General features: G+C 40.8%; 1 protein-coding gene across 2 annotated transcripts in view; it reads left to right on the forward strand.

Moving 5' to 3' along the window:
* Positions 1-1,200: 1,200 nt before the first annotated feature.
* SEMA3D (semaphorin 3D) overlaps positions 1,201-27,693 on the forward strand; it is a 286,427-nt gene continuing 259,934 nt past the window's right edge. Inside the window, exon 1 of one of the 2 annotated variants that reach the window (XM_073551303.1) lies at positions 1,201-1,579. Coding sequence is in view for 1 of the 2 variants with exons in the window: in XM_073551302.1 (XP_073407403.1) it covers positions 1,648-1,735 (88 nt within the window). In the remaining variant the exon portion in view is untranslated. Of the gene's footprint in view, positions 1,580-1,627; positions 1,736-27,693 lie in introns of those variants that run through there. The other variant, XM_073551302.1, reaches the window with a different exon arrangement.

The raw sequence follows: 27,693 nt of genomic DNA on the forward strand, positions 1-27,693 counted from the left end.
CACGGCAGACAGCTGTAGCCTGCTTCGGGGACGCCTCACTCCCGGCTCTCTATCTATGTTGCTGTTGTGCCTCAAGTCTTGGATGGGAGTAATGCATTTACAGCCAACTACTCCACTGGTGTCTGCTGCAGAACCATAAGTGTCCATACAACCTCGGGGACCGGGCCCCGGCCTTGCGCTGAGAACCTATAGGCAGGGTTCCTCCTCCAACCCACGTCTCCTCTCTGTTCTCTACTCCTTCGTTCCGTACTTGACTCTCTTTCTTATGGAAACTTAGGTTACAGTTCTACGTCTTTCCACCTTCCTTACTTTCCCGTGCCAGCTGGCTCAGGTCACTGAGGCAGCTGCAGCACTCCTTCCTCCATCCCTTCTTCCAGGGATCCTCACTCCTCTCTGAGTGACTTCCTACTCCGCCGACTTTCTGTCAGACTGAACCTCTAATTCTAAACCTTCCCAATCTTTTATATGGATCTAAACTCCACCCACCTCCCAACACATCCAGTGTTCCAAGCAGGGAACCACCAGAGGTGCTCTGCTACTCTCCAAGCACTGAGCCGCAATGTGGTTGTGCAGAACTACCCTGTTGTGTGGGGTGCGAGTGTTGGAGTGTGGAATGGAGCTCCCATCTTACCCAGACGGTGTGGCACCACACCTTAGGAGAAGATGCAGTACCTCTGTGGCGCCTGAGCCTCAGGGGCGCCACAGATACTGAGGTAAAATGCTGACCAAATACTGAACGTGTGAATGTGACCTTAAATGCAATGCGCCACCGACAATAGTGATTGACTGCAGAGCTGTGAACGTTGTTATTATTATTTTTAATGTGTCCACAAGGAATTTGGGAAAAAAAGTTGAAAGAGGAAAACTGCTTTATTTGCAAAACAGTGAATGATAGTTTAAGAGACTGGTCAGTAATTTTTTTGCCCTCATTATCGCCCCCTACAGAAGGGAATGAGAAGTGACCACTCTATAAAGTAGATTTTTGGGTTGTTAATCTGGTGTCACATTAAAGCCGATTCATCCAGGTAACCTGTACAAGTAACAGCAATGTGGAGGCGCACACCGTACGGTACATATACGGGAACATTCTCCGGAAGGGTTAAGTACTGCATTAACTCTTGGCACGCCGTGTGAGTGCCGAGGCAGTTATGTCATTCATACTGGCGAGGTCGTGGCTGGCTGAACAATGAATCACTGTAATACCTCACGTGTAGCGCCCGTCCTGCGCTCTGCCCCTGTGTGCGCCGAGCAGTGAGCACGAGCGCTGCCAGACCAGCAAGTGCCGCCTGATCGGAGAGTGGACGGGCGGCGCCTCCTCCCCCCGCCGGAGGAGCCGGAGTCACTCACGCAGGCAAAGCATTGGTTTGTGGACAGAGTGGATGACTGAGTGGAGGGCTCCAGCCCCGGCTATGGCAGCACCCCGGACAGCAGGACACCCACTGCAGCACTAGCCCAGCTTCAGTCATTAAGCAGGACCTGACACCTCCCGGCAGCGGATCACACACTGTCCTGTCATCACCTCCTGGAAGTGGTGGACTGCAGCCGTCTATCTGCCGGACTCTCACCACTGAGCTCACAGGTACATTGCCTTTTGGGATTTTTATTCACTGCATAGATAGCAAAGCAGGAACAGAACCCAAAGTATGGATGGCTGGGGATTCACAAAGTGACTGGGTCCGATACTGGAGACACCTGTGCGGGAGAAGTGACGAGCCACAGACTTCGCTTCATAGGGGTGTGCTCAGCATATATAGCTATTATATTTCTATGGAAACATAGGCAGAATATCTATCTCTAGCCTCTATCTATCTATCTATCTATCTATCCCATATCTATGTATCTATCTATCTATCTATCTATCTATCCATCCCATATCTATCTATCTATCTATCTATCTATCTATCTATCTATCTATCTATCTATCTATCCATCCAATATCTATCTCTCTATCTATCCCATAGCTACAGTATCCCATATCTATCTATCTATCTATCTATCTATCTATCTATCTATCTATCTATCTATCCCATATCTATCTATCTATCTATCTATCCCATATCTATCTATCTATCTATCTATCTATCTATCTATCCCATATCTATCTATCTATCTATCCCATATCTATCTATCTATCTATCTATCCCATATCTATCTATCTATCCATCCATCTATCTATCTATAAAGTATCTGGCAATGTCCCTGCACTTCTAGTATTACATTCATGACTATAATTCCATTTAGCTCGTTGTTATATAATAATAATCTTTCTTTATATAACGCCAACATATTCTGCAGCGCTTTACATAAAGTTTAATAGTTCTATAATTATAATATCTGTTAATGTGATATTGCCCGATAGTAACTATTAGGGACATTTAGGTAGCGGTGACCGCTGCTGATAGTACACCATGTGCCTGAATTCCTTAGCTGAGTTTTTCGGACTTACAAGCCTTAGAAATTCTTTATTTTCTTAAACATTGGCAGTCATTTCCAAGTTGGGGAAAGTCTGCCAGCACTTCCAGGGAAGTCTCCACGCTCCTGACTGAGGCCCAGACATTACCCGTCTATACATGGGTGCCAGGATGGATGATGCTTTGTGACCCCCCTAATAATGGCCTGTGCCTGCCTGGTGTCTCCTGTTGTACAGAGCAGTGTAATCCCCATGCCAGGCTGTTACTATACTGTGAATGTCGGAAATGACACGCATCATCCCCTCGTGTGCACCCTCATTGGTGGGTGTTTGGCAGAAGCGTCACTCTCCATGTGTAGATGTATTATTTGCAGGATAGGACCCCCAGCCTCCAGTTCAGTGGCTTCCGTTTGGAATGAATGCAGAAATGCCATCTCCTTTCTGGCAATTGCGGGGAGACTCTTCTGGCTAATGTCTACTGGAAGTAACATATTATTGTCCCAACAGGATGCGGCTATTTTAGTGGTGGGATTCTCCATTTCTGTGCTGCATGACCTCTTCTTATGTCTATGGAGCATAACGCAGCAGCCCGGAGAGGCGTGCCTCTAAATTTCTGCTTTATTTATTGGAAATTCCCTTTTGTAACGGGGAGTCACCAGATCATTAATATACTATGTTTAGCAGTAATGTCATGATCAGTGTGATTCCGTATCTCTTACATGATACAGTACATATCCTTAATGAGCCGTGTGACCTCTGCTTCAGCTTCTCCCTGACACCCTAGCTGACACCCTAATACTCCAGATCCACCTCTGTTGCTTCTCCAAAGTAATTAGACCAGAGCACAACACGATGATTTATCCCTGCAGTAATGGGAAGAAGATCATGGCCACAGAGCTGACAGAACCATTCCTTGTATTTGAAGCTGAACAGAGCCGATTCCCTTCCCCAAAACGTGAGCCATGTTTTGTTTAAGCCGTCTTGTTAGGATCCCAATGACACAATGTTTCCCACCTGTCCGCCTGCCAACGCTTAACCGTGCCTTAATATTAATTCAAGTGAGCTAAACCCAAAAACGTATTGATGGGACAGCACTCCTATTTTCACAGCACTCCTTTGAATTGGCACTTTTACGAGCCCTGCCTCAATAATAGTCCCTTATCTTCTTGGTGCAGGACTCCCTGAGGTCCTAACAAGCAGCAATTGTTTGGTGGTTTGGAATTTAGCAATAACCTGCAGGACATTTTCTCATATTAGTCTTTTATTGTCTGATTCTTCAAATTCGCAAAACAAACTATATTATACCGATTCACTATTTTTTCATTTTATACAGCGCCATTAATTCCACAGCGCTTTACAGACCTCATCATTGTCCACATTGAGGCTCACAATCTAAATTCTCTATCAATAGTTTTATTTTTTTAGCTGAAATGCACATTGTATCAGTATTCAACATGTAAGCTTTGACGGCAGATTTAATCTGTGACGCCACAATGTCCGAACTTGCTGGCACTTCGCACCAATACGCTTAAAAAAAACCCCATCATCTTCTCTTGACAAAAACATTCCCTCAACTTTCCAGGTCCTTTTTCATGGCAACCGTTACATCAGGGTGATTATAATCCCGTGTGTAAGACTGGTGTGGGTGCACCGCTCATGGTTAGTACTGTACAGTACTATGTCCAATATTATGGACGTGGCTTTGTTACTTGGTTCTCCATCCAGCTACTTCAGAGGTATTATGTATTGGACGTCATCACAGTGGCTCGTTAAGCCATCATTTTGTGCGCAGCCATTGTGTCTCTTTGATATTTGGACGAATATTATGCGCTTATAGTCAAGTTGGTATCTTGGGTTAATAATAAATCATTATTTATAGCCTTTAATTTTATATGATTTCTACGTTCAAAACCGTTGTTGGAACTAGAACAGAAACCAGATAGTAAACCACCTGGAAAAACACTGTGTCCTATGTCACTGTCAATTAGATTGTAAGTAGTGATGAGTGAGTATACTCGTTTGTCATCTCAGCTGCATGATCTGGGGCTGCTAGACAGCCTGAATACATGTGGGGATTTCCTAACAAACAGGCAACCCCAACATGTATTCAGCCTGTCCAGCTGACGCAAATCATGCAGCTGCGTCGACAGAAACTAAATCTCCGAGCACAACAAAATACTCGGAGGTCACCCAAGCATGCGTGGAAATACCCGCGCAACGAGTGTACTCGCTCACCACTAATTGTAAGCTGTCTGACCTACAGTAGTGCCCAGGATATTACTGAAGACAAATATGTAAAGTGAAGAGGTAGAACCCGTGGTAATATGCTATAGAGGAGAGATGAGCTGACCCATGGAAGTTTGGATTCGACCAAACATTAGTCCAAAGTTCCACCAGAACTGTTCCCAAACTTAAACCTCAACCCTATAGAAATCAACTGTGACCTGAACTTTGGAGCAGGAAAATCTCTCTCTCTCCTCCTCGGACCCCCAAACTGTAAATTTGACTTCTAGAAGTCCGTGTTCGGTGTTTAGCACTATGTCCGGTATGAACCCTGGAATTTTACAGTTCGGGTTCACTCTGTCTGCACTATTAAAGAATTATCATCATTTTAATTTTGGGTTAATAAATCAATAGAACATATGAAAATAAGAAACTTTTTAACAGATCTTATAGGAGAAATCTGCTTCTTTCTCCTCCTAGACTGATCATTCACTTTAAATTCATGGGTAAAATCTGTGAAATCTATATTCAGTGAAGACAAATGTTCCCTTTTCTGAGACAGGAGATGACAGTTGGTACTTATAAGGTTCTATGAAAAGTGACAAGCGAGGAGGAGGGAGATGTTATAGGCAGATACAAATATTCTGCTGCAAGTTCCCGTGAAGCGACAGTCATACTATCTCAATGATATGAAAATCTGCCTTCGCTGAATATTGAGTTTACAAAGTGAAAGATCAGTCCGGAAGGAGAAAGAAGCAGAGAAATATTACAAAATGTCTTAATTCCATGAGTCCTATTGATTTCTGTAAAAAAAATAAAATAACAATACAGTTACGCAACAGCTACGGAAAATAGGACAGTGCCATGTGCAAAATGGAAACATGTGGTCACCGACCATCATGAAAATCGTTTATACTGTATGTGAATATGGGAAAATGTGAAGTTCATGTAGAATGATCTGGTGGTTACATTACAAGGAGGTCTATTTCCCCAAGCCTTATAGGAGGAATGGTTATTAATATGCATAATGATATAAAACCTGAAATCTTGTAAGAGCTGCCAGGGCATGATGTGCTGAACAGCGTGTTTTTTCACCTTTGTTTTTCATGATGAGTTGGTATTCGGAAAATCTCCAGTATATATGGTATTAAGACAGATTTCCGCACAAATTAGCTGCAGTGGCTTTGCTATTTTGAACGGGTTATTAGTGGGATTTGTTATTTAATGTGGGGATCAATATGACTTAGGATAGAAATGACATAAGAAAACGGCAAGAAGCGGCATCAATAGGTTCAAATGTAGCAGAGATGGCTTCCAGCGTTGTAGAAAGATACATCTGGTGATACTTTTGCTGTACATTAAGTGCGATCAGTGATGCCAGCTGTCCATTGAAACTTACATAAGACACAACATACAGTATGTTCCTGCGTCACTAGAAGGATATTTGTGCTCGGCACATGGGCTCATGCACAATGGTGTATTTTGGGATAGACTACCAGTGTGCTACATGTATACATCCAATGACCATATGCAATGTACAGAGAGATATTAGGCCATAGAAGCTTTGCATTGTAATCTAACACTGCATGAAGTATGATAGTATGGCACAAAATGTACCTACTGTATATCTCCATAATGCAGGAACACTGGGCCTATGTTTTCTTCTGATCAGAGGTATCAAACATGTTCCTATGTTTGTGAATGTTTTCTGCAAGCCTAAATCTTAGGAGCCACCATGGGAGATGAGTATAGGCTTTACTATTTTATTGGGGACGAACATTTCATTTAAGAAGGGGTTGTCCTAGTAGTGGACAACCTCCTTAATACTTGGTGACTTTGTCAAATGCAAATTAAAGGGAATCTGTCACGAGGTTTTTGCTACCACATTTGAGAGCAGCATAATGTAGGAAAAAAGACCCTGATTCCAACAATGTAGCACTTAGTTTACTGGGTGCAACAGTTGTGACATAATCAGAGTTTTTACGAGTTGGCATCTAGCAGAGCTGAAAAGCTAACCCCGCCCACACACAACTCTATGTACATTGTCTATTAACAGTGAGCTGCTTATCAGAGGAGGGGGCATGGACAGAACCAGGGCTTGCTTGCACTGTGATCCAAGCAGTGATATTCTCTCGGTAATAAAACCAAACAGCAGTGCACAGCCTAATAAGTGACACATCTCAGCTGCTGCATCGTGCTGTCCTCAGATTACATAGCAAAAACCTGCTGACAGATTCCCTTTAATGTCAGCATGACAATAAAATAGTAACTATGGTGCTCCTTGTAGACTTGTGATCACTGTAGTCAATTAGTGGCCATAACAGTAATGTTAATTTGCTGAAGGGCTAGCTTCATGGCTCCCATTGCTGAGTGGTGATGCCTGTAACACAGCTTGTGACTGCTGAGGCCACCAAATGACTGCAGCAGCCATGTGTCCACTACTTGTAGATGGCACTGTCAGAGCCTCTGCACTGAATCATGAGGAGAGAGAAAAGGTAAGTAGTGTATTTTGGTATATTATCACGTATGCTGCAGTCTTTCCTGTTTTTTTTTTTAGACTTAAATTACCCCTTTAAAGGGAATCTGTCACCTGGTTTTGGCGGGCGATGAAAACAAGGTCGGTCCGGTCCGATGGGCGGTGTTCCCGATGTGTGCCGCCTCCCATCCTTGGCTGCCATCCGCAGTTTTTTGAGGAATAGGAGTAGGAGTAGGTCTCAGCCATTTGTTTCGCGCGCTAAGCATTCTTGGCTAGCGCACGCTCAGTATGCTTTGCCCAACTGCGGGCAAAGTCGAAAAGCCTGACTGTGCATGCGCCGGTTAACTAAGCCCCGGATGTATTTTGCCTGCAACAAAAGTCGGAGACCTACTCCTATTCCTCAAAAAACTGCGGACGGTGGCCAAGGATGGGGAGGCGGCACACTTCGGGATCACCGCCCATCGGACCGGACCGACCTCGTTTTCATCGCCCGCCAAAACCAGGTGACAGATTCCCTTTAAGGCCACGTTCACACATTCAGTATTTGGTTAGTATTTTATCTCAGTATCGGTAAGCTAAAACCAGGAGTGGGTGATAAATACAGAAGTGGTGACATGCTTCTATTATAGTTTTCTTCTGATTGTTCCTCTCCTGGCTTTGGCTTAGAAATACTGATGTAAAATACTGAACATGTGACCATGGCCTAATATATGGACTTTGGTACAAGGTTAATTTACATCCTACTACTAAAGCAATGTTCTAAGGAAGGCTGCTTTAATATTAATTTTAGTTTCCATTCAGGCTTGAATTGGCCCAATTAATCATCCGGTGGCCCTCTGACCCAAGAAGTGTGTCACACTACAGCAGTTTTCCCCCACTGGTGATGCCCTCTTCTGTGCCCACTCTCCGTAAAATGATGCCCTGTTTATAATGCTATTGTCATCTCAGTCACTACATTGTAATCTAACTGGTTTATTTAAAGGGATTATTTGGGACTATTACATTTTTTTTACTTATGGGCCTAAGAATTTATATGCCAGTAGATGATAACTAGCTGCCTGTTGTGCCAAGGACCCAGATCTGCCTATTTAGAGCAGTCACAGACTACTACTGCCGACAATTCTGGGGCTTCCGCATTGACCCAGCAGCTGTTTCTCTTTTGCTCTTCTGCTGTCTGGGAAGGACTACAATGTCATGCTGACAACTATGATAGCCAATGCATAACTGCAGGGAGCCGGCTGTCAATCAGCAACATGTCCGCAGTCACACCCGTAGTAGCTCGGAAAAGTTGCTCTGTTGACGTGAGGCAGCAGAATCACAGGCAGGAGCGGTCAGTGGCTGCCAGCGCCGAGTAGACCAGACAGCTAGATAGCAACTACCTTCCACTTCTTAGCCCAGCAAGGAAAAAATGAAGTAGTCCTGGAAAAGCCATTTAATAAACTACACAGTTTACTGCCTAAACGTAGCAACTAGTATGACATCTTGCCTCACCTTATCTCCTCACACCACTGATATCTTCTGTTTTTTTGCAGTCAGCATACAAAGTCGGTATTATTGTAATATATTTTTGCTTCAATCAATTTTTTTAAATCATGATAAAAAGAGTTGTTTTTTTTGCCTAGATTATCCAAATAGTGTAAAAAATATTTTTACCCCTGTTTTGGAAAACCGTGACAAAAAATGCATTACGATTGTATCCTGGAAATTCACCCAAAGTCTGAATGAGAGTTAGAAAATTGCTGACAGCAAGCTGTCAAGGAAAATAAAACAACATAAAGATTAAAAAAGGGACGGACATTACTTTTCCATTTACTTTCCACCCCTTTTCCTCCATACATTCAGGAACTGTGGCTTCTTCCCAGCTGTAAAGAAATGTGCAACTCCCAGTACATCCTGACAGGTGCGGGCATATCTTCAGACCCTGCTCCCAGTTGTAGCTTTAATTACAGCCAGTGAGACACAGATTGCATCCCCCTTTACTGCCCTTGACCTGTTAGGTTGTTACAGTTTGCATACAGTCCTGCAGATATACTCAATCACTGTTACATAATTTTGAGGCTATTTCTTGCAAAAGAAAAAAAGGCAAAACATGATAGTGGATTTACTTTTTTTTTTTCCATTCCCCTTCAACAAATTAATTTAACTCTGTAATAGCAACAATAAGTGACATTGGAAAAAAAACAAGTATTTACCGTACACGGCTATGACGAAGAAGCGAAAAAAAACCCCCAAAACTGCACACTGAAAAACAAAAAGTGAAGGTATACATATAATTGTATGGTGGGCTCCCAGAGTTAATTCCACTGGTGAGTTTTAAGGTGCAAGTGCTCACAATAATCATGCAGTCTAAACAGGCTGCTAATCATCCAACAAACATGTAAAGCACTCGTTGCTTGAGTGAAACGATCTTTTGGTTTGCACAAAAATCATAACTCTCGGTAGAACATTATCCTATGTAAACAGGACCTATGCTGTCGAGAACATTGGCAGCCTACGTATACAGAATGATCCTTTTCAGTACACATCTGAAGCGTGTTTTGCCTGTTTAAACAGGCTGTTATATGACGGTAAATATTTTGAGATCGGCAGTTAACACTGATCGGCGTCTAGAATAGATCCAGCGCTAAGAACCCCAGTCTACGTGTAGAGTCAGATGGCCGTAATTCTCTGCAGAGGATCACATTGCAGTGCTCGGACTGCCCGTGTTTTCTCCTGACATGAGCGTGACAGCATGTATTTCCATACGATAATGGCAGAGCCCGGTCAAAAGGAGCGCAAAGAGCTCTTTGCGCTCCTTTTGACCGGGCTCTGCCATTATCGTAATTTACTTCCTCCTTTGATGTACCCGGCTGGAGCTGCAGTGATCCCTTTCGGAACCCATGGCTGGCGCTCCCTTGTGACCGTCTTTACTATTCTTTGGATAGCATGTATTTCCATGCAGCTGTCACGCTCGGGTCAGGAGAGGTGACAGCCATTCCAAGCATTACGTTGCGATCTTCATCCCAGTTTTAAGGCCATTCGACTCTTTCCTTACACTGTATTCGCTCGTATCTCTACAGGTCAACTCACAGATCCCACTTGTGCTTCCCCGCTCCAGTCATATTGTCTTTTCTCAAGTTTAAATCTTCACATACACTCTTCTATATAACATTAAAAGATTTAGCAACTTTTATTATTCTCTTAGCAATTCTTCCCACACTTCAGAACTGTAGTTAGCAATGAGGTAGCTGTGCTTTGTATTTCCTAATAGGTCAATGTCGTTGAGTTCAGAGTCAGGCCAGTACGCCATTACGTAGGAAACAGCTGCCTTAGGGCATGGCTGTCTCTTCTGAAGGGGATTTCATGTTACCCAGTCCCACTTTTTTTGCGTGATCCAAATAGATTAGAGTGCTCATACAATGCTGAAACTATCTGTCACGGAGCTCTGGACACTGTATATGTAAGGAATGGACACAGTTATGCAGTAGTTAGAATCACGAAATGAACAGACTGTGCATCGTTGTGTTTTTCTAGTCACTGGGCACATTATTCAATATGGATTCAACTAATGTGGGATAAAGGTGCTTTCTTGGGGGGTATTTTCAAATGTACCATTTGCTAAATTTGTTGCAGACAGTCCTCCAGAATTGCTTTTCTGCCAGTGATGTGTTTTATGTCATCTGTATTGGGGCTGCACTTTATATTTGTAAAGTTATTCATCGTTTTGAATTTAGACTTTCATTACAGTATACAGCTATCCTCTATTAGACCATAACGGAAAACACAAATAGGTGTCTGCTTACGGATTTAACTTAATTATAAGTTATTAAGGCTATTGTATATACATTTTTACCTGTTTTATTTATAGAGGGTTGATTGATTGGCAGGTTTGCAACATTAGAGTAAATGCTTGTGAACATGACTGATTTTCTTGTACGCGTGTTATCCATGGTATTCTGGGATAACAATCGTACCTATATGCTATGGGACTGTGCATATGTTCGATATTTTCTTTGGATCAAGTGGTCTGTGGAAAAAATCAGACATGTCCGATTTTGTTGTTTGTGTCGAATCAAAATCTACAATGCAAGTTTATGGAGCCGTGAAAAAAACTGAATGACGGAATGGAAACCTTTACTTTTCTCTCCACATTCGAGAAAAACTGATGCAACTCTGATTAAGATCTGATCAAATTCTTGTCAAAGTCCGATCAGATAATCGGAGTGTTTTTCTTGGATGTGAAGAAATCGTTACTGTGATGCTACCCTAAGTTCAACTGCAATGTCTACTTCAACAGTCCCTAACCAGGGGCCAGGGCACCTACAGTCATATGTTAAAGTTTGGGCACCCCTATTAATGTTAACCTTTTTTCTTTATAACAATTTTGGTTTTTGCAACAGCTATTTCAGTTTCATATATCTAATAACTGATGGACTCAGTTATATTTCTGGATTCAAATGAGGTTTATTGTACTAACAGAAAATGTGCAATCTGCATTTAAACAAAATTTGACCGGTGCAAAAGTATGGGCACCCTTATCATTCTCATGATTTGAACACTCCTAACTACTTTTTAGTGACTTCCTGAAGCACTAAATTGGTTTTGTAACCTCATTGAGCTTTGAACTTCATAGCCAGGTGTATCAAATCATGAGAAAAGGTATTTAAGGTGGCCACTTGCAAGTAGTTCTCCTATTTGATTCTCCTATGAAGAGTGGCATCATGGGCTCCTCAAAACAACTCTCAAATGATCTGAAAACAAAGATTATTCAACATAGCTTTTCAGGGGAAGGATACAAAAAGTTGTCTCAGAGATTTAACCTGTCAGTTTCCACTGTGAGGAACATAGTAAGGAAATGGAAGAACACAGGTACAGTTCTTGTTAAGCCCAGAAGTGGCAGGCCAAGAAAAATATCAGAAAGGCAGAGAAGAAGAATGGTGAGAACAGTCAAGGACAATCCACAGACCACCTCCAAAGACCTGCAGCATCATCTTGCTGCAGATGGTGTCACTGTGCATCATTCAACAATACAGCACACTTTGCACAAGGAGAAGCTGTATGGGAGAGTGATGCGAAATAAGCCGTTTCTGCAAGCACGCCACAAACAGTCACCTGAGGTATGCAAAAGCACATTTGGACAAGCCAGTTACATTTTGGAAGAAGGTCCTATGGCCTGATGAAACAAAGATTGAGTTGTTTGGTCATACAAAATGGCGTTATGCATGGAGGCTTAAAAACACAGCATTCCAAGAAAAACACTTGCTACCCACAGTAAAATTTAGTGGAGGTTCCATCATGCTTTGGGGCTGTGTGGCCAATGCCGGCACCAGGAATCTTGTTAAAGTTGAGGGTCGCATGGATTCAACTCAGTATCAGCAGATTCTTGACAATAATGTGCAAGAATCAGTGACGAAGTTGAAGTTACGCAGGGGATGGATATTTCAGCAAGACAATGATCCAAAACACTGCTCCAAATCTATGCAGAGGAACAATTACAATGTTCTGGAATGGCCATCCCAGTCCCCAGACCAGAATATCATTGAACATCTGTGGGATGATTTGAAGCGGGCTGTCCATGCTCGGCGACCATCAAACTTAACTGAACTGGAATTGTTTTGTAAACAGGAATGGTCACAAATACCTTCATCCAGGATCCAGGAGCTCATTAATAGCTACAGGAAGTGACTAGAGGCTGTTATTTTTGCAAAAGGAGGATCTACGAAATATTAATGTCACTTTTATGTTGAGGTGCCCATACTTTTGCACCGGTCAAATTTTGTTTAAATGCAGATTGCACATTTTCTGATAGTACAATAAACCTCATTTGAATCAAGAAATATAACTGAGTCCATCAGTTATTAGATATATGAAGCTGAAATAGCTGTTGCAAAAACCAAAATTGTTATAAAGAAAAAAGGTTAACATTAATAGGGGTGCCCAAACTTTAACATATGACTGTATAAAGTAGATGCAAGGGTCAAGAACATATCACTGGTTTTGTCCTGATGAAGAGGTTTGAAAACCTTGAAACGCATTGACATAATAAACCGCATTTATGCTTCGCCTTTGTTTGTGACCATATCTTTGAACCTTGGGCAGCACGGACTCTGACATTTATGACAAGGTTAGGAATCGTATTACTTGGTTATGTATATTCAATAGATGTTTCTTAAAATAGTCCTTTTAGTTCAACCCTTACTGTTTCATTTGAAATCGGATTCTGATGATTGGAAAATTGTTGAATTCTGGTCTACTGAAGTATGAAGTCATCTAAACAATACATTCAATCCACAGTTTGTCACTTTGTCTTTCCCAAATGCTTTAAATAAAAGTTCATCAAACTGACCTGTTGGTTAACAGATTTTTCTGCTGCATGTCATTTTAAAGATGTTTGGCAATGTTTTTTCATATCTTGATCTTTATTAAAGAAAAAAAATAGCAAGCCTGCAATTTTCACATTGGCCACATGAGCCTTTTTTTGAGATTCATACTTCCTGTCTATTCAGAGAGAGTTTCAGCTTGGCTCCAAATTATCACAGACAGGATTACTATGATGGGTAACACCTCCATACACAGATCATAACACAGGATCAGTACTATAGCTACTGGTAGGGCAGAGTTGGTGGTTGCCCCAAGCTCTCTCACATAGTGGGGCCCAACCAGAGTGATGACCAATATTAACTTTTTTGTAGTCACTTTAGGCCTGCAACCTACAGAATGGCAGGAGTATGCACTGCCTCAGAGTCTTGGCACAAGTGGTGTGACGGTGTCACTTCACCTTTGCCGAGATGCTGACTGCGTGGTGGGCTATGGCGCTATTATACCATGTGGTGGGGACTGCTGTGGAGCCATCATACTGTGTGGGGGTATGATACTGTGTCTAGAGGTTATAGGAACATTAAACTTAGTGTGTAGGCCTTTGGGGGCCATGACACTGCATAGGGGATGCTGGGGGGGACATCATACTATATTGAGGGTTGTCTGGTCCATCATTTTGTGGGGAGTATAGTGGATCTTCCTGCTATATGGGGGACTTTGTGGTTCATCTTACTTTGTAGGGAACTGTGTGGTTTATCATGCTGTGTGGGGATATGTGGGAGCAATTATACTGTGTGGAGGGGGCTGTGGGGTCTGTCATACTGTGTGTGATGAGTAGTGGGGGTATTAGGGGACATAATCACTTTTTAGAGGTATTTGGGGCAATCTTTAATGTTAGGTTGGTATTTAAGAAGCAAGGGGGAATCTTACTATGGAAATGGCAAAATAGTTGACACAATCATGTGGTGCAATAAGAAGAGTCCTGTTACCATGCCACACAGCAGGTCCATTAATAGGTAAAACATGGCAGCAGCAAGCTCAATATTTGGGTGGCAGTAGGATGATAAATTTGTGCAGATTGGGAATAGATAAGGATGGATCTGAAAATGAGAGTAATCAATTGTGTCTTTGTTGTAAACTATGCAGAATAGTCATGGCTGGAAGAAGTCATCATGGTAGACTGGGCCCAAGAAAAGTGAGCAAACTCAATCAGAAATAATGTCATCTTTAGTTACTATCTATAACTGTCCTGTAATCTCATAATATGTTCTGCAGAACTGGTATCTACAAATATACTGCCACTGTATGGTGGTAATATCGGTCTTTGTGTTTGTATACTGATTATTTTTCAGTAACAATGTAGTCATCTGCTGAGGTTCCCCCTTACCCACTATGATTAGGGTGCATCATCGTAGTTAGAAACATGGTTACCTAAATTAGCGGCTCACCCCAATCCTACCCATGCTGAACCTTATCATCACCTCTGCACAGGACCCACCAAAATAATAAATAATAATAATTCACTATAAATGATATCACAGCTGACCTTGAACCTCCTCCCTAAATGGAGACCTTTGTACAGGCTCATTAGATGTTTGAATGCAAAAGTTAGTGTCTGACCATTGCTTCTATGTACATGTGTTGTTTTCAGAAACAAGAGAGTTTAAGAAAGCCCCAGTAGCCTGTGTGAGAATTGAAATATTTCTATTTTATAGTTCTTTATTCAGCTTGTAATCTGTAAATAATAAATGACATTGACAAAAATAAAAAATAATACATTTTACCCAAAAACCTGATTTAAACAATAGGTAATGTTTTGATGATAGCTTGCCTTGAAAACAAAGGCTTTAATTATACATGCAGATGCCCAACACCGTTAACGGGAGGTAAAAAAGGTTGTTTATGATGTATCAAAATGTACCAGAAGCAAAGAATGTGCTAAGATAAAAAAATAGGTTATAGTCACCTACTAGTTCCTCTGATTTCTATTTGGTAAGTAAGTATTTATAGAAATCTAATATGAAGTATGTGTTTTGGCAAAGCTGTCTAAAAATTATCCAAACAAATCTCTTCTTTTGAGAGTCTTGATACTGATAAATCATATTTTATCATATTTTACGAGTGCAAGAAAATGTTAGTGGATCCTCCTACAGCTTTTTGAAATAGCAGGGTGGGTGTAATTATTTATTGCTTCAATCATGGTCATCCATATCTAATTTCTTAACCTATTGGCCTTAGATTAATAATGTGGCACATTTATGACCTCGAAAAGAATGTGGGAGCTGTCTTCTCACGTAAGAAACTAATGACTATATATACAGTATGTTATGTGAAAAAGTCTTTCATAAAATATAGGCCCATTTCTGTCGATCCTCAGGATGCTGATATTTTACTGTTGTGTATAACCGTTAGTAGTGCACTCATGTAAATCTGGTAAATGGTATGTTTTATAACAAGTTTTGCTTTGTTGGTTGTTTACTTCCCTAATGGGGCTCCTTAGCTTTTTTAAAAAAACATATTTTAGAAGCAATCTTAAAATTGCTAGCTGCTACCATGAGTTTACTTGTGATGAACCGAAAGGCTTTCCACTGAACTCCTCTTTATGAACAGTATCTGTGTTAAAGGACATGACCTCGGGTATGAAAAAGAGGTCTCTTACATTATAGGGCTGGATATAATGAAGGGACCCTCTGACTCTAAATCATTTTTTATGCTAAAACCCTTCATTATCTTGATCAATTTGATAAAGAAAGCTAGTCCTAAAGGGCCTGTCACACTAAGCGATATCGCTAGCAATATTGCTATAACGTCACTGGTTTTTGTGACGTTATAGCTATATTGCTAGCGATATCGCTATGTCTGATACTTACCTCCAACCGCTCCCCTGCTGGTTATCGCTGATCGCGCAAGAACGTCCTGGACCGTTTCTTGTCGTCAGCTTCCTGCGGCGCTTCCTGCTGTGGAGACGAGCGACGAGCGTGGACACGGGCGGGAGGACGTCAGGATCGCCTCGTCTGACAGGTAAGTAGCGACCCCCGACCCCTGTGATGTCGCTGGTGAGATCTGCCTGTGTGGCAGCTCACTAGCGACCACTTAGCGATGCACCAGCGATCCTGACCACGTCATGTCGCTGGTCGGGATCGCTGGTGCATCACTAAGTGTGACAGTACCTTTATTCTAGTTTGTTTCTAACATCCGATATTAAAAATGGCGTGCTCTATCAAATACTCCTTTTTGCATAAGCAAGTTATTCTTTGTGTGTTACATGTAACTTTAAGAATAAAAGCCAGAAGTGAAAGACCATATGCAATTATTTACCTCAGATTAGAAAATTGTCTACAATTAAAAAATTTGTCTGTGGTGTAACAAGGACTCCAGGGCCTCGCTAGAAGTCATGGGTATATGCATCTGCATAATTCTCTGCTTGTCTTTTATTCTGTCCTACGTCCCTAAAATGAAGCCAAAAAGAAGGAAATAGAAGTGGAACTTCAGTAGATGTTAATAGCAATATTTTAAGAATTTGAGATGCTATTATTACAAAATTGAATGCATACTCAGTTTTACTTTGACTTATTTGACTTGTTCACAACAAGTAAATGGTTCTTGAGTTCTTCCATGTATATTTTATAGTTTTTTTCTGGGTTCAGAAATGTGAGGCAGCTATGGACAGCAGGGAATTCCCTCAGTACACTCACCCTTAGGGTACTCATTCATCACAAAATTGAAAAACCATAGCCATACAGCATAGGTAGCGTAGCATGGTATGAATACGTTTTCAATTACGAGAGGGAAGTAAGCCAACACCAGACAACTCTTGCTGTGTCTTTTTCTCTCGGAAGAAAAAAGAATCGCCATTTAAATTTAGCATACCTAATCATTCTTTCATCTACCATCATCTGTTGCAAAAGAGTCAAAAGGCCCCAATACACCAAATGATTCATACGTCCTGCCAAGTTGGGTGACTTTTCTATTACTCTATTATGTATGGGGACCTTACATCAAGTTTTTTCTTATATGTAGACATTGAGCTGTGCACAAAGGACGCTCTTCTCTATTTCTGTGTGCATAATTGTAAGGAATATGTATTTTTGCATAGATTTGCCAATACATGCCAAAATTCATTTCACTAGATCAAAAATACATGTATATCCTGGTATGAATGCTTTCTATGGTCATATTACTTCGCTTAGTAGCAACTAATTTATTTGTAGCTACCAGCTTTACGTAATACTAAGAGGAGGCTGAAGCTAGCCATTAAACTATGCTTTCTTGTGAAACTTTCTCATAGTCATGGATCACCATAGCACAAATTAGTGCATGTTATCACTTATGCCGGCAAGAGAGAGGAGCAATGGCAGCAGGCTCTGGTCCGGGTTCATGTGAGTGGTAGCAATGGTGAAAGGACAAAAAGAAATCTCATCACAATTGATTTTCTTTGTGTGATCAGTTACCTGGGGGATTTCTGATGGTGGCCATAGATGGTACATTGTCATCTGATCCTACTGAAGCCATCTAGGTTATCTGATAGTATTCTGATTACTTTGACCAAAAGATCAGGGAACATATATTTGAAAACAAATGTAAGTAAGATGAGACTTATTACCTTAACATTCCATTCAAGCTTAGTGATGTAATATTTTAGAAGAGAAAATTAAAGCAATGATATGTGGGTGAGCGTATGTGTGTGTAACACATCATTATATTCATGTAAAGCTTTACTGCACATTATTTTTGTCATCATTATATAACTTTTCAAATACTGCTATCATAATGGAAAACACAGACATCATTCACATCAGACATCATGTTTGAATTTGACTTTAATCCGTTTAAGACCTCCGCTGTACATGTACGGCACTGCAGGAGGTGCGTTCCCGCAAACCGTGGTGTATATACAGCGTGACGATTGCGCGGGATCACGCCGAGTGACGGCACAATCGAAAGCAGGTGTCATTGCTATATGAGAACTAACACCCTGGGGCAACTCACATGATTGGTGCTAACTACGATCGTGGAGGTTTAACGCATATGATGTAGCTGTCAATAGTGACATCGATATTGATCGGCATAGCAAAGAGAGGGTACTCCCTCTTGGCTTCGATCAGCACAACGAGATGGCTGTCATGTGGTGCTGATAGTCTTCATGGTGACCCTAGATTGAAAGATGGCAGCAGGGTCACCCAGGTTCGTAACCTGTGAGCTCCTGCTCAGAGAAGGAGCTGACACACTTCCTCCCTCTCTGCGATACACTGAGTTAACAGAGTATTAGCTCAGCATTCAGGGCATGGAAAGTTGATGTCCCAACCTGGGACAAGGTAAATAAGTAAAGACATTTTTTTTTAACCCCCGGAGGTATTTTTGTTTTTGCGTTTTCATTTTTCACTCCCATTATTCCCAGAGCCATAACTTTTTTTATTTTTCCATCAATATGGTGAGGTGAGGGCTTGTTACTTATGGGACGAGTTGTACTTTTGAACAACACCATTGGTTTTACCATGTCAAGTACTGAAAAATGGTAAAAAAACTTGCAAGTGCGGTGAAATTGCAAAAAAGTGCAGTCCCACACTTGTTTTTTGTTTTGGCTTTTTTTACTAGGTTCATTAAATGCTGAAACTGGCCTGCCATTATGATTCTTCAGGTCATTACGAGTTCATATAGAAAGAACACCATGAGCACAACTCAAGATGGTGCTAAGGTTAGGTTCCCAAACCGTTAAAGCAACAAATATAAACCTAGCACTCAACTTAAAGGTATGATGTGGACTCCGCATCTGGAGGCACGGTTGCCCCTCTCCTATATTCTGACAAGCTCATTACCTGAGAGAGATTCTCCTCATAACTGAAGAAGGTCACATTGACCGAAACGTCTTTTTCGTGTACTACAATAAACCCCCTTGCAAATACCTTTAAGTTGAGTGCTAGGTTTATATTTATTACGAGTTCATAGACACCAAACATGTCTAGATTCATTTTAATGTTAGTGGTGAAAATAAATTCCAGACTTTGTTAGAAAAAAAAATTGCGCAATTTTCCATAGCGTTTCCATTTTTTGTGCTCTCGGGTTGGGTGAGGGCTTATTTTTTGTGTGCCGAGCTGACGTTTTTAATGATACCATTTTGGTGCATTCGTTATTGCATTTTAATGCAATGTTGTGACGAGCAAAAAAAGTAATTCTGGCGTTTTGACAGGTTAGTCCTTTCCTTTATTGATTGGGTGATTCTGAATGCGGCAATACCAAATATGTGTATGTTTGATTTTTTTGTTTTATTTTGCATGGGGCAAAAGGGGGGTGATTTGAACTTTTATATTTTTTAATTTTTTTAATTTTTGTAAAAACATTTTTTTTTACTTTTGGGATGCTTCAATAGTCTCCATGGGAAACTAGAAGCTGCCATAGCCCGATCGGCTCTGCTACATATAGGCGATGATCACATGTGGGCGGTGCTCACAGCAAGCCGGCAGTGACAACCATAAAGGTCTGTTGGAGACCTCTGGTTGTCATGCCAACCCAAAGGTGACCAACGATCATGTGACAAAGGTCACCGGTGGGCGGATTTCCGGCGCGATGTTAAATGCCACTCTCAGCGTTTGACAGCAGTATTTAACGGATTAATAGCTGCGGGTGGATCGCAATTCCACCCGCTGCTGTTCCAGGCACTTGTCAGCTGTTCAAAACAGCTGACATATGCTAGGGAAGATGTGGGCTCACCGCCAGAGCCCACATTAAAGGGAGGGAGTCTGACGTTGGTGTACTATTACGCCTGATGTCAAAAAGGGGTTAAATTATACAAATTTTTTTTTAAAAATCACATTTTAAAAAAGAAAGATATGAACCCGGTAAATACATATAATCATGGAAAAACAAAAATAATCAAAGTATACATATTTGGTATTTCCGTATATGGTACGGCCTAACCTATAAAATTTTGAATATAAATAAAAATGGTATTGCTAAAACTGTAATCTTGTCCCCGATTGTACTTGTATTGTTTAAAATTATTGTACTTGTTTTTATTATGTATACCCCGCCTCACATGTAAAGCACCATGGAAAAATGGCGCTATAATAAATAATAATAATAATGTAAGTGCTCAGCGTAGAGCACAGGATAAATGTCATCCAGAATTTTACATAAAATATTCCCAATAAAAGCTTAAACTCAATCCACAAAAAAATAAGTCCCCACTCAGGTCAGTTATCTGCCAATGGAAATAAAAGGGGCTTCCACATTACTGCAGTTCTACACATAGACTTTTGAAAGGCGAAATGACCCCTTGCCCTTCCAAAATATATCCCAACAAATTCTGCACTCCCAAATCCAAATGCCCCCCCTGCCTTCTGAGCCCTACAGTGTGCCTGTACCGCAATTAGCACGGGAAGTATATAGTTGAGAATCATGCTTGCTTCAGATGCTCCTCGGCACCAGAGAGCATGCTCCAGCTAATGAAAGCTTGTTATTTTTTGAATTGAGTGTAATTTTTAATAATTGTAAGTTGCAAAACCATTTATTTCCACCTTTTCTGCTTGGTTAAATGTATTCTTTATGGTGGCGCAACCCATATAAACCTCTCTCTGTTGATAGTGGTGTACTGATCCATAAATTTTCTAATGAGCCTGTACTCGGCTCTGAGCGAGCGACTCATGCAGAAGTTGTGCACTTCAGAGAGGTCTTTGGACTGATCAGTAGCATTCTCAGGTATTGAACCCCCAACTGTAAGCAGCACTTGTCAAACCCTAAAATATAAAACATATTTTATTAAATTATAGTTACCTTTTAAATTTTACTGTTCTGCTAGCCTCAGCAAAATTTAAAAGTTGCTATATATTTAATAATGTATAAATCATGTTGACATCTGTGAAAGTTCATTAACATATGTATGTTCGTTCCACAATGTTATGCTTGCAACATACTTTTCTGCTACATATCCTTAGCGCATGATTGTGTCACTTTTCATTAAATGCGGTATGGAGCGAAAACAGGGATGGATAATCATTTGCAACATTGTAATCATTGTCAAAGTAGAATCATATGATGCCAGAGGACATTCATCTGCAATTCATTCTGTGCTTATGGAGCTGTATCTGCTTGGGTGCCGAATTGCTGAACTTGGTTGCCACATTATAAAGTTTGGCAGTTATGCCATGCATGAGAGCAAACCCAACTACAAGACTGACTTGTATCCAGGAGGCACACAATGGAGATACTTGTACAAAATGAATATCTATTTTTATTAAGCCATGTATAATTGTTACTGCATGCTATAAAATGATTAAACCTATCGAATGATTTTGAGAGAACATGTGGAGATCATAAAAGATTCATCTGAGTTTAGGATCCAAATCACAATGGAATAACTTTGAAAACAAGATAGTGTAGCCAGAGGGGTTCATTCCATAGCAAGATGAAACAAAGGGATGGAGACAGCATGATGTCCGTAAAAGACAGATAAGACTTTAAATGACTGGGTCTACAAGGAGGGAATGACTTCATGTACTTGGATTAAAAAGGAAGACATGCAGTTCAAAATCTAGATCTAGATACTATCCCAATTAGTGTGGAGACAGGAGAGCTTTAATTACTAGATATGTGACCATAACGTGTGTTTTGTATGCAGTTCAAACGTTCAAAGCAATTTCCTAAATCGCACCATTGCTTCATCATATAGTATGAAGTAATTGTTGTGAACTAAGCTTATTATTACAGACTACTTCTGATTTGGTGTGAGAATACAGTGAAGCACTGTATGCGCAAGTATAGACCCATCTGAACAAGAGTGCCACAATCAGCAGTGCCACAATGGCCAAACTTCAAGCTTCAAACAAGTATATCTGCAAGATCACTTATTGTATATATTAATTCAGCACATATTACTTATTCTGTGCCATTGTAATATGCAGTGAATCCATCTTTATATTCACCATAGCGGGATTTGTCAGGTCAGCGGCATCCCTGTTTATTTTATTACATCAGAAAATGTAGCGACATCTTGTATGAAACTACAACATCCGCACCTGCAGCACACAAGAATATCTTCAATGCTCGCTTATATTATAGATTTATTTGGAATAGATTATTTCTCAAGTGCCATTGCAATATGTAGTAACTCCATCTCCTTATTTACCAGCGTGGGATTTGTCTTAAGTACAAGGTACCCCTGAAGTTCTTATTAGATCCGAAAGTGCAGGGATGTCTTAAATGGAACAAAATATATATAAAGTGCTCTCAGTGAGAGAAACAAAATAGGAATCTTGTGGGTGTGATAGCTTTTAATGGCTAACAAATAGTAGTAAATGATGTTACAAGGCAAGCTTTCGGGACTGCTTACGTCCCTTCATCAGGCTTATAAGAGTACCATTAGAGTATAAATCAGATTTTACTGGAGACAAATCTCACATTGATAACAGTATTTTTTTTTTCAAAACTGAAAAAAACTCAAAATGCACTGTCCCAAATTATTACTGTACTCTAAGGCTAGTTTCACACTAGCGTTTATTCCACGCAGCGCACAGCGCCGCTAAGCCCCGCCCCCTGTCGGCTCCCTGCCCGCCCCATCCGGTCATCGCCGCCTACTATCGCACATGGACGCTTGCGATCTGAGCACCCTAGCTTTAGCATAGGGTGCGCAGATCGTGCGCTGGCCGTGCGCTAGTAGGATTTTGGTGTGCGCTGCGCACTTTTGAAGGTGCGCCCGTGCGCCAAATGCAGCATGTTGCTGAAATGCAGCATGCTGCGTTTGGCATGCACGGGCGCACCTTCAAAAGTGCGCAGCGCACGCCAAAATCCTACTAACGCACGGCCAGTGCACGATCTGCGCACCCTATGCTAAAGATAGGGTGCGCAGATCGCAAGCGTCCGGATGGGGCGGGCAGGGAGCCGGCAGGGGGCTGGGCTTAGCGGCGCCGTGCGCTGCGTGGAATAAATGCTAGTGTGAAACTAGCCTAAGTCCATCACAATATTCACCATAGTGGAATTGTTCCAAGTTCAAGGTATCCATTTTGAATCCTATTAGATCTGGAAATGGAGAGATACCCAAGATATATTGGTGAAGCTGCATCATGATAAATATTGTTATTGTTATATTTTACTATACTATTTCATAAGACTGAGGATGTTAACTTTTATATAGCTTTTTGCCTATACATTGTCTATGCACATTTCTCAATCATTAGTAATAATGGATATATTATGTGTTGCAAGTTTAAATTCCAGTATATATGACACCATTTTTTGTTTCTATGCCCTCCATATCACTTAGAATGATATAGGGGACAATTTATAAAGACGGAAGTAGCACAAGTCTTGCTGGAATAGAATACACCAAGAAGGTGACCTTTATAATTTATTTTGTATGTCTCCCTCTGAACAAAGTACAGACTTTCAATGTTGCACACAGGGCCAAAATGCAGTATACATAAGTATATAAACACTTTTACTGAGCGAAAGTGATGACACTATGTGAGGGCTATTAAGACTTCAAAAGACATTTAATTCAACAGTGGTGTAAGGTTTAGTAATGGTGGTCCTCAATCTTAGTCATCGCAGACCAGCAAAAGGCAGCTTATGTAATGCCTCACTAATGTCTTAAAGAATCAAAACATATATGGTGAGTATGGTCAGGAAAAGATTGAGGAATATCTCCATAATATTATATAATGTTTGCTTTAAACTGCATTATGTCCAGCTAATTAAACAATCAAGAAAATATAATTACTGGAAGTGTAAATGAATTATATATAAGTTTAGATTGCACACATTCACAATTTCTCATACACACTTCCAGTAATGAGCCCGTGAATACCATGCCTACACGGCAAACTCAGTAGTTCTTTCTGCAGTTTCAGTTCAAGGAGGACGGAAGCACCAGCCTTTGTGCCAGTGTTACTACTGGTCGAGTCCAATGACATAAACTTCACTTTATCCAAGAGCTGCATTCCTACAGAACCTCTAATACAACCTTAGCTTGTGCTGCTCCTGGGCTGTTAAGTTTCTCTAGGACCAACAACAACTTCTCAGTTCCTCCTCATGACACTAGTACTGCCAGTCTCTCAGCAGTTTCATTGCAGATCTGGCTTGCAATCCTTTTAGCGTCCCAGTGTACAGTCAGTAGATCACTGCCATGGAATGAATCTTTGATAGCATTTGCTGCAATCTCTTGATGGCAGCGACGAGCCTGTCTGATAGATTCCCTATTGACCATGAGACTGTCTGGATCATGGCCAAGAGACTGAGAAGCATCAGCAAGCAGGTAGGTGGCTTTTCACTCACTGGTATTAGTTCTGTCTAAATTTGCAGCAACTTTCGGAGTCACAATGTTGACAGATCTTTCTGACTTACATTTCTTGGGACTTAAAATGTCCTTCGCCATCATCAATATCCTTATCAGAAACGCTTTTACACTGCAACTGCCACTACTACTGCAAAGCTCAGCCGAGGCTATCGACTGCTGAACTCGCTCAGTTTCCTTTTTTCCTCATTTCCCTGCCTAAAATTCTCTCATAAATCTTCTTTCCTCCACCTTGGCCAGCATTCTGTCTAAAGGTCCCATGCTTCCACAATGACCTTTTTCTCTCTTAGCAAGGCAGAAGTCACGGTCTTCCTGACACTTTATAAGTTTCATGGCATCAGCGTGAGCGAAATCAACAAATAATTAAATTTGTTAAAGAATTCCTTTTCCTTGGATTCTTGTGTTTTGGTTCACCATCTAGCATTCTTCTTGAGACTCTTCCATTGACCAAACAGACTCTTCACCTTACTGATCATGTGATATTTTTGCCTTGATGGGATTCTCACTTTTTCACAGAACCAAAGTACTTTGTTGGCTGTGGCAATAGCACTGGTACATGTTGGCTGCGATTCTATACACTGCATGAAATAAATCCTAGCCAACACCTGCCGATTTAGAACCGGTAATATCCTCTGCTGTCCAATATTGTGCTGCCTCCAATTAACCAAATTCCTTTACTACTGCTCCATTTTTTATGATAACAGTGAATAACTCTGTGAGAGGTCTAAATAGCAAGCATAAACCCACATTTCTTTAACATTTGATACGTTTCTGCTAGTGCTGAGTGAATCCATGTGTGTTCGGCTGTGCACTTTCTCATTCGCCATTAGCAATCTATGCTAATGACTGAGAGAGGGGCTACAACCTCAAAGTTTTTTCATTGGCTACCCTGCACTCAGCCTTTCAACAAACTTTATTGTCTGGGACGTGACAGTGAATGGAGTCTGTGCTACTGCACATGCTCACCCTACCCTCCATTAAAGTGAGTGAATTTGAGGCAAAAATTTAATTAGACAGTAAAAGACACAAAAGAGTGGTGTAGGCTGAAGCGTAAATATTTAGAGAGTAGACTTACCTCAAACACTGAATAATACTGAATATTGTCTGTAATCTGGCAAGGTTACTTTGAAACAGGAAAAATATACTAATATTAATAATATAAAATATTTTTTACAAATTACAATAAGTTAATTGGAGAGCGTTTCAAAGAGTGGTGGGGCAGTTACTGCTACTCTATATTAAAATTACATAATTATATGTAACAATTATAGGGGGTGAGACTTTGAATAGAGTTACATTTTATTTTTTCAATACACCGCACTGTAACCCTAATATATATATATATATATATATATATATATATATATATATCATATTTTTCGGACTATAAGATGCACTTTTTTCCTCCAAAAATGTGGCTGCATCTTATAGTCCAGATGTACTTGCTCTGGCTGTGGTGGAGAGGTGGAGGAGTGGCAGTGGCGGAGCAGTGGGTCACAGGAGGCAGGAGCCAGCTGCTGTGGCTAAAGCCTGTGCCCACTGCTAAAGAGAAAATAATATTCACTGTATTCCACACCCATGGGTGTGGACCACAATGAATATTCATTTGTCTTTAATAGCATCCTGGTATGCATGGCCCCATCCCCATCCTGATATGCATCACCCCATCCTTACCCTGGTATCCTCCATCCACATCCTGGTATGCATGGCCCCATCAGAAAAACATAAAAAACACATTACACTTACCTTTCTGCGCAGCGTCTTGTTCCGGTGCCACAGCTGCTTTATGCTTGTAAGCAGCGCATGGCAGGGACGTCATGCGCTGCTTTCAAGCCGAAAGACAGCTGCCGGAATACTCACTGTTTTGCTATCGTGAGTACATTGTGTATTACTTTTGACTTGCAGATTTTTAATTCTCTGATGCAACTGTATTTCCATAGTTTAATCACATCCACTAGCATTTCTTTCTTCATAATTTTTACAGTTTCAAACTATTTGCTAATTCACCATTGCAATTCTACAGTGAATAGGTGGAATAATGGCCATGCAACACATATGAAGTATAAAGTTTCTCCACTGACTTGCACAATGTGGTCTATGTGGACTATGATAAGTATATCCTTCTTGGCAGGCTTACTTATCTCTCCTTTAATTATCACATTCTAAATAATCACACTATGAAAAATGTTCTTGTTGGTAGGCCAGATAAATTTTCACTTATATATGCTAGAATTGTTCTTCTTTAAATACCTAGCTTGGATTGTAGGAATATCATTGTGGTTTAAATGGAAAATCTCTCATCTTTGTGGTCTGCTGTGGGAAGTTTATTATAATCATTACCTCCACAGTGTTCTCAATGGAGAGCTGTACATGTTTAGTCTTGGAAATACCAGCTCCCTTCTGGAGAAAAATCTAGATGTGAAGTGCTCATCTAAACTAATCTACTTGATTGCATCAGTGCCAAATATGTTCATGTTTTTCAGTGTGAAGCATTTAAAAAAAAACTAAAATAATTTAAACGAATAACAGTTTTTACCAATTTTTTTTTGGGGGGGACCTGAACCAGTGATCATTTCATCAATTGTATAAAGATTGAAATACATAACATTCAAAACCATTTTAGCCTGTCAGTGTAAAGGCCCAATACATTTTAGAGACCTACCAGATGGACCATCATTTGGCTGCCAGCTACCTCCTCTGACTCCCCCATTCACATGAATGTTCAGCTTGGCTGAGCATTCATTTATTCTCTAAGAGACACTGTCATACTCCACTGGTATCAACTTATCTACGGGAAAATAAAAGGATCAGCTATTGGAAATTCAATAAGGCCAAATCTTCTTTTCCTCAACATCATCTGTACGGGGTAAAGTTGGAATTCTGTCATGTACAGACTCTCAAATAATCCTGCTGATATCGACAAGTAGAGATGACTTTAGTCTAAAGGCCCCATCACACTAAGCGATCTCGGTAGCGAGATCGCTGCTGAGCCACAACTTTTGT

Source organism: Dendrobates tinctorius, unplaced genomic scaffold, assembly GCF_039654945.1.
Source record: "Dendrobates tinctorius isolate UK_male_01 unplaced genomic scaffold, ASM3965494v1 ptg000174l, whole genome shotgun sequence".
Classification (NCBI taxonomy): domain Eukaryota; kingdom Metazoa; phylum Chordata; class Amphibia; order Anura; family Dendrobatidae; genus Dendrobates; species Dendrobates tinctorius.